This window comes from Pteronotus mesoamericanus, unplaced genomic scaffold (genome assembly GCF_021234165.1).
Source record: "Pteronotus mesoamericanus isolate MK-2021 breed Mesoamerican mustached bat unplaced genomic scaffold, CSHL_Meso_final contig_58, whole genome shotgun sequence".
Classification (NCBI taxonomy): Eukaryota; Metazoa; Chordata; class Mammalia; order Chiroptera; family Mormoopidae; genus Pteronotus; species Pteronotus mesoamericanus.
Window position 1 is genome coordinate 8,699,184 of NW_026555205.1, and position 12,039 is coordinate 8,711,222.

The 12,039-nt window shown below is 36.2% G+C and overlaps 1 protein-coding gene across 1 annotated transcript; it reads left to right on the forward strand.

The window, feature by feature from the left end:
• The first annotated feature begins 8,373 nt into the window (after positions 1-8,373).
• On the forward strand, positions 8,374-8,847 carry LOC129076256 (charged multivesicular body protein 2b-like). The gene has a single exon (XM_054580423.1). The coding sequence runs from the start codon at positions 8,374-8,376 to the stop codon at positions 8,845-8,847; it is 474 nt and encodes a 157-aa protein (XP_054436398.1).
• The last annotated feature ends 3,192 nt before the right edge of the window (positions 8,848-12,039 follow it).

Consider the following 12,039-nt stretch of genomic DNA (forward strand, 5'->3'; position numbering starts at 1 on the left):
TGTTATTGGAAAGGGTAGGAGTTTCCTCTTTCTTACGGCTGCATAGTATTCCATTGTGTAAATGTACCATAGTTTTTTGATCCACTCATTTACTGATGGGCACTTAGGCTGCATCAAGCACTTGGCTATTGTAAATAATGCTGCTATGAACATTGGGATGCATCAGTTTTTTTGAGTTGGTGCTTCAGGATTCTTTGGATGTATTTCCAGAAGTGGAATCACTGAGTAAAAAGGCAGTTCCATTTTTATTTTATGAGGAAACTTCATACTGTTTTCCTCAGTTGTTGCACCAGTCTGCATCCCCACCAACAGTGCACTAGGGTTTTCTTTTCTCCACATCTTCACTAGCAGTTGTTGCTTGTTGATTTGTTTGTGATGGTCATTCTGACCAGTGTGAAGTGATATTGTGGTTTGAATTTTCATCTCTCAGATGGCTTGTGATGCCACATATCCTTTCATACGTCTCTGGGTCCTCTGTATGTCCTCCTTGGAGAAGTGTCAGTTCAGGTCTTTTGCCAATCTTTTAATTGGATTGTTTGTCTTCCTGTTGTTGAGTTGTATGAGTTCTTTATATATTTTGGAGATTAAACCCTTGTCTGATGTATCATTGGCAAATATGTTCTCCCATACAGTGAGTTCCTTTTCCATTTTTATGTTCGTTATTTTATCAGTGCAGAAGCTCTTTAATTTGATGCAGTTGCATTTGTTTATTTTTTACTTTATTTCCCCTGCCCTAGGAGACATAGTGGCAAAAATATTTCTATGCAAGATATCTGAAATTTTATTGTCTATGTTTTCCTCTAGGATTTGTATGGTATTGTAACTTATATTTAAGTCTTTTATCCATTTTGAGTTTATTCTGGTGTATGGTGTAAGTTGGTGGTCTGGTTTCATTTTTTTTGCAAGTACTAGTTCACTTCTCCCAACACCATTTATTTTTATTTATTTATTTATTTTTGTCTCTGCCTTCCTCCCACCTCTTTCCCTTACAGCCCCCCTCCCTCCCTCAATTCTTCCCCTTTGGTTTTGTCCATGAGACCTTGCTATATGTTCCTTAACTTTCCCCTTCCCTTCCTTTTCCCCCTCCCCCACCTCCCTCCTTCCCTCTTGTCTCTGTTGGTTTCTTTTCCTTTCAGTGTTGCTGGTCTTATTTTCCTTGCATCTTTGCATTGTTGGTTAGGTTCCGCTTATAGGTGAGATCATATGGTATTTGTCTTTCTCCCTCTGGCTTATTTCACTTAGCATAATGCTCTGTAGTTCCATCCATGCTGTTGAGAAGTTTAGTAGTTCTTTTTTTTCTTTCTGCTGCGTAGTATTCCATTGCCAACACCATTTATTGAAGAGACTGTTTTTACTCCATTGTGTGCTCTTGCCTCCTTTGTCAAATATTTATTGACCATAAAGGTATGGGTTTATTTCTGGGCTCATTATTCTGTTCCATTGATCTATGTGTCTGTTCTTATGCCAGTACCAGACAGTTTTGATTACAGTGACCTTATAATATAGTTTGATATCAAGTATTGTGATTTCTCCAACTTTGTTCTTCTTTCTCAAGGTTGCTGAGGCTATTCAGAGTCTTTTTTATTTCCATATGTATTTTCAAAATATTTGTTTTAGATTTGTGCAATACACCATTTTGGTATTTTAATAAGAATTGCACTGAATTAAAAATTGCTTTGAGAAATATGGACATTTTAATGGTGTTAATTCTTCTAATCCATGAACATGGTATATGCTCCCACTTATTTGTCTCTTCCTCAATTTCTTTCTTCAGTGTCCTATAGTTTTCTGAATATACTTGGCTCTTTTACGAGAAAGGAGTCCAAGCTTTCGTTTTTGGCCTTCTGAGTGCTGGAAAACATTTTCTGAGACAACATGGAAATTATAAAAGGTTTTCTATTCTGAGGATAAGGTGACATAAAGCTTAAGAGTTTCACCCTGCTATACTTGGAACCCAGATAGAAGACACATTGCTCTGAGATGCAGCTGTAGTATTGAGCTAAGGGAAAAAGTAAATGGGCTGTGAAAATCTGGGTGTGACTATTAAAATGCTGTTAAATTAAACTATTCCAAGATAAAATTAGTAATGAAACAGAACCACGTGTGTGTGACATGTATAGACAGTCTTTATACATTGTAACAAGAAGTCTTACACTTTCAAACATTCTCCATATCCTTGCCAGCCACTTCTTGTTTCTTGATTCTTTGATGATAGCCATTCTGACAGATGTGAGATGATATCTCATTAGGGTTTTAATGTGCATTTCTCTGATGATTAGTGACGTTGAGCATCTTTGCATACGTCTATGGCCATCTATATGTCCTCTTTGGAGACGTGTCTGTTCAGGTCCTTTGAACATTTTTTAATTGAGTTACTTGGGTTTTTTGGTGTTGAGTTTTGTAAATTCTTTATAAATTTTGCATATTAACTCCTTATCTGATGTGTCTGCAAATATGTTCTCCCATTCTGTGGGCTGTCTTTTAATTTTGTTGATGATTTCCTTTGTTGTGCAAAAACTTTCTAGTGTGACGAAGTTATGTTATTTTTTCCTTTTGTTTCCCTTGCCTCGGGAGATATATCTGACAAAATATTGCTATGAGCAATGTCTGAGATTTTGTTGCCTATGTTTTCTTCTAGGATTTTTGTGGTTTTGGGTCCAACATTTAATTACATTTTTTTTTTTTTTTTTTTTTAGTATTCAACATATTTTTTTTCATTGTGGCAAAATACACATAAAATTTAGCATTTTTTAATTTATTTTTTTATTTTTTTACATTTATTTTTTATTTTTATTTTTATTTTTTGTTCAAATACATTTGTCTCCACCTTCCTGCCACCACTTTCCCTTCCCCCTCTCCCCCACCTCCCTCCCTCAATCCTTCCCCACTTTGGCTTTTTCCATGGGTCCTTTATACATGTTCCTTGACTTGACCCTTCCCTTCCATTTCCCCGCCCCTCCCTTCCCTCTTGACTCTATCGGTTTCTTTTTTCTTTCAATGTTGCTGGTTATTTTTCCTTGCTTGTTTGTTTTGTTGGTTAGGTTCCACTTATTGCTGAGATCATATGGTATTTGTCTTTCACTCCCTGGCTTATTTCACTTAGCATAATGGTCTCTAGTTCCATCCATGCTGTCACAAAGGGTAGTAGCTCTTTGTTTCTTTCTGCTGCATAGTATTCCACTGTGCAAAAGTACCATGGTTTTTTGATCCACTCATCTATTGATGGGCATTTAGGTTTTTAATAATTTTTCATCTATTCTTGTGTGTTGTGTAAGAAGGTGGTCTAGTTTCATTTTTCTGCGCATATTAGTCCAATTTTCCCAACACCATTTATTGAATAAACTATCTTTAGCCCACTGTGTGTGCTTGCTTCCTCTGTCACATATTAATTGACTACAAAGGTGTAAGTTTATTTCTGGGCCCTCTATTCTGTTCCACTGATCTATGTGTCTGTTTTTATGCCAGTACCATGCTGTTTTGATTGCTATGGCCGTATAGTATAGTTTGATATTAGGTAGCATGATTCCTACAACTTTGTTCTTATTTCTCAAGATCACTGTTGCTATGTGGGGCCTTTTGTGGTTCCATATAAATTTTTGAAATATTTGTTCTAGTTCTGTGAGATACAGCATTGGAATCTTGATAGGAATTGCATTGAATCTACAGATTGCTTTGGGTAGTATGGACATTTTAATGATGTTAATTCTTTTTATCCATGAACATGGCATGTGCTTCCACTTATTTGTATCTTTTACCCTATGGAATAGTATGAATGGAACTGGAGAACATAGGCTAAGTGAAATAAGCCAATTAGGGAAAGACAAATACCATATGATTTCATTCGTATGTGAAATCTAATGAGCAAACTGAACTAAGAAGCAAAATAGAGACAGACTTATAGATAGAGATGAGAATGACAGCTAAGGGAGGGGAGGTTAGGGGTTGAAGGGATTGAGCAAAAAGGAAAAAAAGGACTCATGGACATTGACAATAGTATGGTGATTGCAGGGGTGAGGGTGTATACAGGGACTAAATGATAATGGAAAAAATACGATAAAAATCAGATAATAAAAAATAAAAATGAAACACTCTGAAGGAAAGAAGATAAAGAAAGAGAGGAAAGGAAAGGGGAGGGTGAGGAAGGGGAGAAGAGTGAAAAAAGGGCAGAATTAAATTATGAACCTGAGGACTTCTTTTTCCTAAATGTTGCAACAGCAAAATATTAGCCCAGCAGTAAATGCTGCAGAGAAACCATTTCTTTAGAGTTGTCTTAGACACATCTTCCTATTAAATACTAATCCTTACCAACTTTGACCTCATAATATAGAAAGCTGAGGGTTATTTTTCAGAAAAAAAGTATTTTATTGGCAGTCATGTTGTCTGGATAGAATGTCTTATAGAAATTATAAAGCATGCCTGACTGGTAGTCATGATGAGAAAAATAGAATACCTTTTAGGCACTGAAAGAAACCCAGTAAACTCCCTGAATTTAGCCATCTCCAATACGTTCCTCAAAGTGAAATAGACTATTCATAATTTAAAACTCAGTGTGACCTTCATGTTAGACAATAAGAATACAGAGTAGCCTGGGAAGTTTGGAAGCTTCTCCATTATCTGGGTTCCTATACTTAGATAAACTTTTCCATGGTCGTTTTTCATTATCAAGCTTTCAAAATGGTTAATAATAGAAGGTACCGGGGTGAATCATTGGACTAATTTAGTGATTATTAAAGTCTCCTGCCTTCCCTAGCTGTTTCATCTTCTGTACAGTCCTAGCAATTTTTATGATGAAAAAAACATTGCCTGAAGGAGAAACACTTGGACAAACAACAGACTTTTTAAAAAACTTTTCTTTTTTAAAACTGATTCCAAATTGTGGGTAAGGGAGAAAAAAGAGAGGTAGAGAAACATTGATCTAAGAGAGAAACATCAATTGGTTGCCTCCTGCACTCACCCTTACTGGAGACCCAGCCAGCAACCCAGGCATGAGCCCTGACTGGAAATCAAACACAGGACCTTTTTGTTTGCAGGATGACACCCAAGTAATGGAGCCACACCAGCCAGGACACTTGGAAACATTCCAACTAAAATCTTTGAAGCATGTTCCTGACCTAAATAATAACATATTCTATTGTCTTTTTGGCACATTTTTGCTTGATTTGTAATACTAAAGTCACAGTTTTTAATAAATAGCAGTCTAATTTATACCAACCTAGAATGTAAACATAATTCCGCAATTTACACATTAGGTAGTTCTAGTACTTATGAAAAGCACAAAACAGAGACTCAGGGTCTATTTAAAACCATTAACCAGAGAAGATTTTAGCATATTATTTCTGTACATTAAACCTAGTAGGCATTTAGTAAACTTTTGTGAAATGGAACTGAATCATGTCATAAAACAGCATCCTCTGTTACTACCTTGCTAAAAATTCTTCAATTTTGAACTCCCATTCTGTACCTAGCAATAGTCATCAACTTCATTTCATACTACCTGCTGACATACCTATTTCACCTTGGCCAAATAGATACAAAGCCTCCCAAGGCCTTGACTCCCCACACTTCAAGAATAAGGCACTCCCTTCAATTTATCCAAATCCTTCACACCCTTCCATTCACAGCATATATTTACACATCCTCTACATATTCTGCCCTGACACTCTAGCAACCAAAATATTTATTTCTACTTTTCTTTTGGTTTTCTTTCTCACTGGCTCTTATCAAGTATACTTATTGGTTTCTTCAGATTTCTGGTTTGTCAGTGTTTCTCCCTGAATCAGATTATCAACTCCTAGAAGTAAGGGGCTACTGTCTCATATCTTTTTGTTCTCCTTACCTCATTTTTTCTGGGTTCTCAACCGAGGGAGGGGGCCCCTTAAGAGTTTGTGGATAGAATTAAAACCATAATGAGAAACCACTTCACACCGGTCAGAATGGCCATCATAAACAAATCAACAAACAACAAGTGCAGGCAAGGTTATGGAGAAAAGGGAACCTTAATACACTGGTGGTGGGAACACAGACTGGAGCAGTCACTATGGAAAACAGTGTGGAATTTCCTCAAAAAGGTAAAAATGGAACTGCCTTTTGACTCAGCAATTCCACTGCTGGGACTATACCCTAAGAATCCCAAAACACCATCTCAGAAGAACCTATGCACCCCAATATTCATAGCAGCACAATTTACAATAGCCAAGTGCTGGAAGCAACCTAAGTGCCCATTAGTAGAAGAGTGGATCACCAAAAACAATGGTACATTCACACAATGGAATATTATAAGAAAGAAAGAAGAAAGAGGGAAGGAAGGAAGGAAGGAAGGAAGGAAGGAAGGAAGGAAGGAAGGAAGGAAGGAAGGAAAGGAAAGGAAAGGGAAGGAAGGAAGAAAGAAAAAAAGAAAGGAAAGAAAGAAAGAAAGAAAGAAAGAGAAAGAGAGAGAAAGAGAGAGAGAGAAAGAAAGAAAGAAAGAGAAAGAAAGAAAGGGGAAGTGAAGGAAAGAGCTACTTCACCATAGCATGGATGGAACTGGGAACATTATGCTAAGCAAAATAAGCCAGGGGGTGAAAGACAAATACCATATGATCTCATGTATAAGTGGAACCCAATCAACAAAACAAGCAAGAAAAATATAACCAGCATCATTGAAAGAAAAAAAAAATAACCAACAGTGATGAAAGGGAAGGAGAGAAGGGAATCATGGGGAAAAGAAGAGGAAGGGTCAAATCAAGGAACATATATAAAGGACCCGTGGACAAAGCCAAAGTGGGGAAGGATTGAGGATGGTAGGTGGGGGTGGGTGGAGCAGAGGAAAGTGGTGGTGGGAAAAGGGAGACAGATGTATTTGAACAATAAAAAAGAAAAGAAAAAGGAAGAAAATGTGGATAGAACTGTATTTCTTTTTTTCTTTTTTTTAAATTTATTTACTTTTTAAATACATTTGTCTCTGCCTCCCCCCACCACTTTCCCTTGCCCCCTCCCTCCTTCCCTCCCTCAGCTCTTCCCCTTTGGTTTTGTCCATGAGTCATTGCTATATGTTCCTTGACTTTCCACTTCCCTTCCCTTTCCCTGCCCCCCCTTCCCTCGTGTCTCTGTTGATTTCTTTTCCTTTCAGTGTTGCTGGTCACATTTTCCTTGCATCTTTGCATTGTTGGTTAGGTTCCGCTTATAGGTGAGATCATATGGTATTATTTCAATGTAACAGATTCCTTTGTAAACCTATGCCATTTATTTTTTTAAATATTTCACCAAAGTTGAAAGTGTGTCCAGGAAAGTGCCTAAATCCTAAGTATGCAGTTCAATGAATTTTTACAAAGTGACAATAACTGTATAATTAGCATCCAGAACAAAAAACAAAAGTACTACAATAATTCCACTCCAGAAGGGTCCCTCCTGCCCTCTTCCAATGAGAAACCCCAAGGGTAATACTTGTTCTAACTTCTGACATTATAGATTAGTGTTTCCTGCTCTTGAATTTTAAATAATAAGAATCACTGTCATTCATTTTAGTTTATGTATTTAAAGATTATTTTGAAAAAGTGTCCAATACCTTCACCCGGCTGCCAAAAAAGCCTATGGCACCCCTCTACCCACACACATACAAAGGTACAGAAACCCTGGATAACCTCTTATGCCTTTCTGACTGTAGGATTTCTAAGAGTCTGATTCTTCACATAAAATGAGGGAAAATTTGCAGAACAAATTGCAAAGGTAAAGCATGACTCAGAATCTTATACCGCCCAAAATAAGTTGGCAGTGCCAAAGGTTAGCAAAGATTGATTCATCATTAATCTGTTCTTATTGCAAGGGCAGGGTGGGGAGAATACTTTTTGACTGAGAAAAGTGAGCTTTATTTAACTATTTTATCCTATGTTTCTCAAGGCTTTGTGTTTTTCTCTTTCAAAATAATTTTAAGGATAGTCACCTGTTTGGGGGATTAAACTCTCACATCACCTAGCACAGAGTCTTGCATGGAAAAGGAACACAGTAAATACTTGTTTGTTCAGACTTCTCCAAAAAGTGTCTTAGTTTGCAGTCACCTGAGCTACGGAAGACTCAGCTGCCGAAGGCTTCAGGGATACTGACCTCTGAGGGTCCTACCTGGAGACCCTGCCCTCTTTTCTTGTCCTTTGACTTCATCACCCTGAACCGTCCAAAGGCCAGTCTCCTTTCCTTCCTGTCCTTTCCCATTCACGCACCGGACTGGGCCAAGCTGGGCCACCTGGGTGCAGCTCTTGACCATGGCATCCCTCTTTAAGAAGAAAACCGTGGATGATGTAATAAAGAAACAGAATGGAGTTATGAGGTACACAGAGGGCTATAAGCAGAGATTGAGCAGCTTTAGAGAAACAAGAAATACATCTGGAATTGGAAATTAAGATGATGGCCAAAATTGGTAATAAAGAAGCTTGCAGAGTTTTAGCCAATCAGCTTGTACAACTGTGGAAACAGAAAATAAGAACTTTTGCTGTAAGTTCTAAAATCACTTCTATGTCCACACAAACAAAAGTAATGAACTCCCAAATGAAGATAGCAGGTGCAATGTTTACCACAGCAAAGGCAATCCAGGCAGTTAACAAGAAGATGGATCCACAAAAGACATTACAAACAATGCAGAATTTCCAGAAGGAAAACATGAAAATGGAAATGACTGAAGAAATGATCAGTGACACACTCGATGACGTCTTTGATGGCTCTGATGATGAAGAAGAAAGCCAAGATATTGTGAATCAAATTTGTGATGAAATAGGAATTGAAATCTCTGGAAAGATGGCCAAAGCTCCATCCACTGCCCGAAGCTTACCGTCTGCCTCTACTTCAAAGGCTACAATCTCTGATAAAGAGATTGAATGACAACTCAAAGCTTTAGGAGTAGATTAGTCAAAAAAGCTGTAATATTTTGCTTATTTACAATTATTTAGTTATAATTATAAACCAGGCATATCGCCATTTCTTTTTACAGAACATTTATTTTGCAACTGTGAAGACCATGAGTGAACAGTTGTTTCCTAACCCATGGCTATTTTGACTCTTTTGCCAAAGAATGATAATGATGCATAATGGGAACTCTTTAGATTTTCATTAGAACTATTTAGGAATGATGATATGTAAAAAGTTGACAACCTCTCTGCATGGCATAGAAAAATTATATTCTTTATTTAGTGTAGTTTCTGTTCTAAATCTTTTTACACTAAATACAAAAATCTTGTTAAATGCCACCAGGCATCAACTTGAAAAGAGTCCTGTAAAAATATTAAAAGTATATAATTAATTCTGTATGCTTGCTTGTCCTTTGTAAGCGATATGTGTTATGACCATAGGCAATTTACCTGCCAAATTATTTTTAAATGATCTAAAGGAAGAGCACTATTTAAACATCTGTCTTAAACAAAAACTGTTCATGAGTTTTTGTTTTCTTTTTCCTTTGGGAGGACATTCTAGTTGATAAGTTTATTACCTTTGAAAATGTGCTTGGCACCTGCCTTAAATATTGCAAACATACTGTGCACATATTTAAATTATTTTAACTGACAGAAAAGAATTAAATTTTAAACTAAAATTGGGGCCTCATTCAAAAACCCAGGCTGTCTTTTGTAAGGCTTATAAAACTAAATTGAATATATTAGCAAAAATAGATTCTGAATTAATATTTTATAGTAATAAAATTATATATTTTGGTCTTCCAAGAAATAAGGTTTCTTAAATGTGAATTATCATTTAATCTGTTTAATTTTGAACTGTATTAATAGATATATTGAACCTCCTAAATTGAAGCCATCATTCTCAATTAAGTAACAATATTATGACAGTACTCTAGCTAAATTCTAAAATAAACATTAGCACTTTTTTCTTGGTAAATAAACTAAAACTTTGTGAGAAATTATTGCCTAGGTGTGTGTTAATATCTTAGCAGTATTATTAAAGGTAAAATTGCTTTGGTATTTAATGTCTGTATGGAAAGTTAGAAGAAATGAAGTAGCAGATTATAGAGATAGAATTTAGAATTATGTCAGTTTTGAAAAATGATGTTGTAATATATGGGTTCTAGCACATTCCACCGTAAAAACCCTGGAGGAGATTATGTAAGTGTAACCTGGGATGTTAATTTGGGATGACAGACATTTTGGACTAATATTGACAATACAAATATGTTTTAGAACTAGCATGTGACATATGGATTGGTGGAAAGAATGAAAAGCTAAACAATATAGTTTATAATCCATAATCCATTTTATAATGTTCAAAGATATGGTTCTATTATTAGTAGTATTAAATACAAGTACCCTAAACATTAATGAGTCAAAAGATTTTACTGGATTATAGAATGTCAACACAGAACTGTTTTGATTCTTGGATGTAATAGCAATGCCAGCTAACTTTTTTTGCTTTCTTGTTTACATATAGGTGGCTTTTGCTTTTAAAAAAATATCTTGTTTACATGTAGGGGGCTTTTGTTTTTAAAAATTATTAAAGTTGTTAAGAAAAATCCCAATAAAGATTTATGGCTATTAAAAATAAATTAATAAATACCTGATTATTCAGTTTTTGCTTCTGTTGGCCATCCTGAAACAAAATGTCAGCTAATAAATTATTTCAAAAAATACATCTTGTCCAAGTGGCTGTGTTTAAACAAAGTCCAACAGAATTTATTTGTTTGGTGACCTTTGTAAGGAGATATGTTTGCAATTGAGGGTGAACAACACTACACACAACACTACATGGACCTCCAAGTATAAGCAGGGACCAATGTAGCTAATTGTGCTCTTTTGCCTAGCATTTTTGTTGTCCTTAATATTTCCTATTCTTTTAATGTCATTTTGAGTGCTTACTATGTATGCACCCAGCACTGCATTCAAGGACTGTGGGAGATGAAAGAGAAATAGAATATACTGAGGTCAATCATCTAGTAATTTAATAACTAATTTGAGAAGCAATATATAATAACAAAAAAGAGCTAAAGAAAGGTGCAAGGCTGACTATATTTAGGCAATGGCAATAAATGGTAAAGACAATAAAACTATTGAACATTAAGTGAGTAACTTCCCTTTGGGGAGGTTGGAGAAGGCTTTAAAGAAAAGATCATTACTATTTTAGCTGAATCAGAATTTCTATATAGGAAAGGCTTACGGGCTGGCAATATGATAAGAAGGGAGGGCTGAAGGACTTGTCTTGAGGCTGCATTTTCATTAGCAAACACATTTTTATGCAGATCATACGTTTTCAGTGGTGGGTCTTGAAGAATAGATAGGGTCTGGCTTGGTTATGGAGAGAGAGTTGTCTTGGTTGAGGATTCAGAATCTACTGTGTTTATAAATGCCTTTGTGGAAGATATGATGCATAACACAGGGTTCTTATTCCCAAGAAAGTTGCACTCTATATGGAGAGGTATGATATATATACATAGAAAGTCATAACAAATATAAATAATTTTTAAATGTGTCAAGGTCAAGCAATAATTGATCAAAAAAAGGAGAGCTCAGAATTTGCCTTTCTGGTCAGGGAAGGCTTCCTGGATCAAGTAGAACTTAAAGTAGGCCTTGAAAGAGACATGGTAATTGGATGGGCAGAAAGAGGGAGCCCAGGCAGAATTACATTGATTGCCTTCCCTAATTTCCCAGTCATTATTGAACTCTCCTCCTGGGACTCACCTTCTGAATGACATCATTTTATGAATCTTAAGTGAATGGTGCATGGAATTCTTTTGAATTAAAAGCTTTACTTCCCCAACCAGCCTGTTGAAGGATTATTTTGCATGACAAGGTAGTGCTAAACCATACCTTTCTGTTCAGAAAGAGTTAACAGAGCTTTTATAAGTATCTCACTGCACAGGGACACAGACTTTAGGTAAGAGAAGGCCTTTGTGCTCGAGTGCACTTAATGAGCAAGAATACCTCTGTCCTGACACATTTGATGAATTCACTGTGTTTGGGAAAACTCAAGCCAGTGCACAAAAGATGAGTAAAGAAAAAGCCCCGTTTGCCTTCTTCATTCCAAGGTTGTGAATTCATTCTTGGGAGGCCTTAAGAAGGAAGGGTGGAAAGAGTA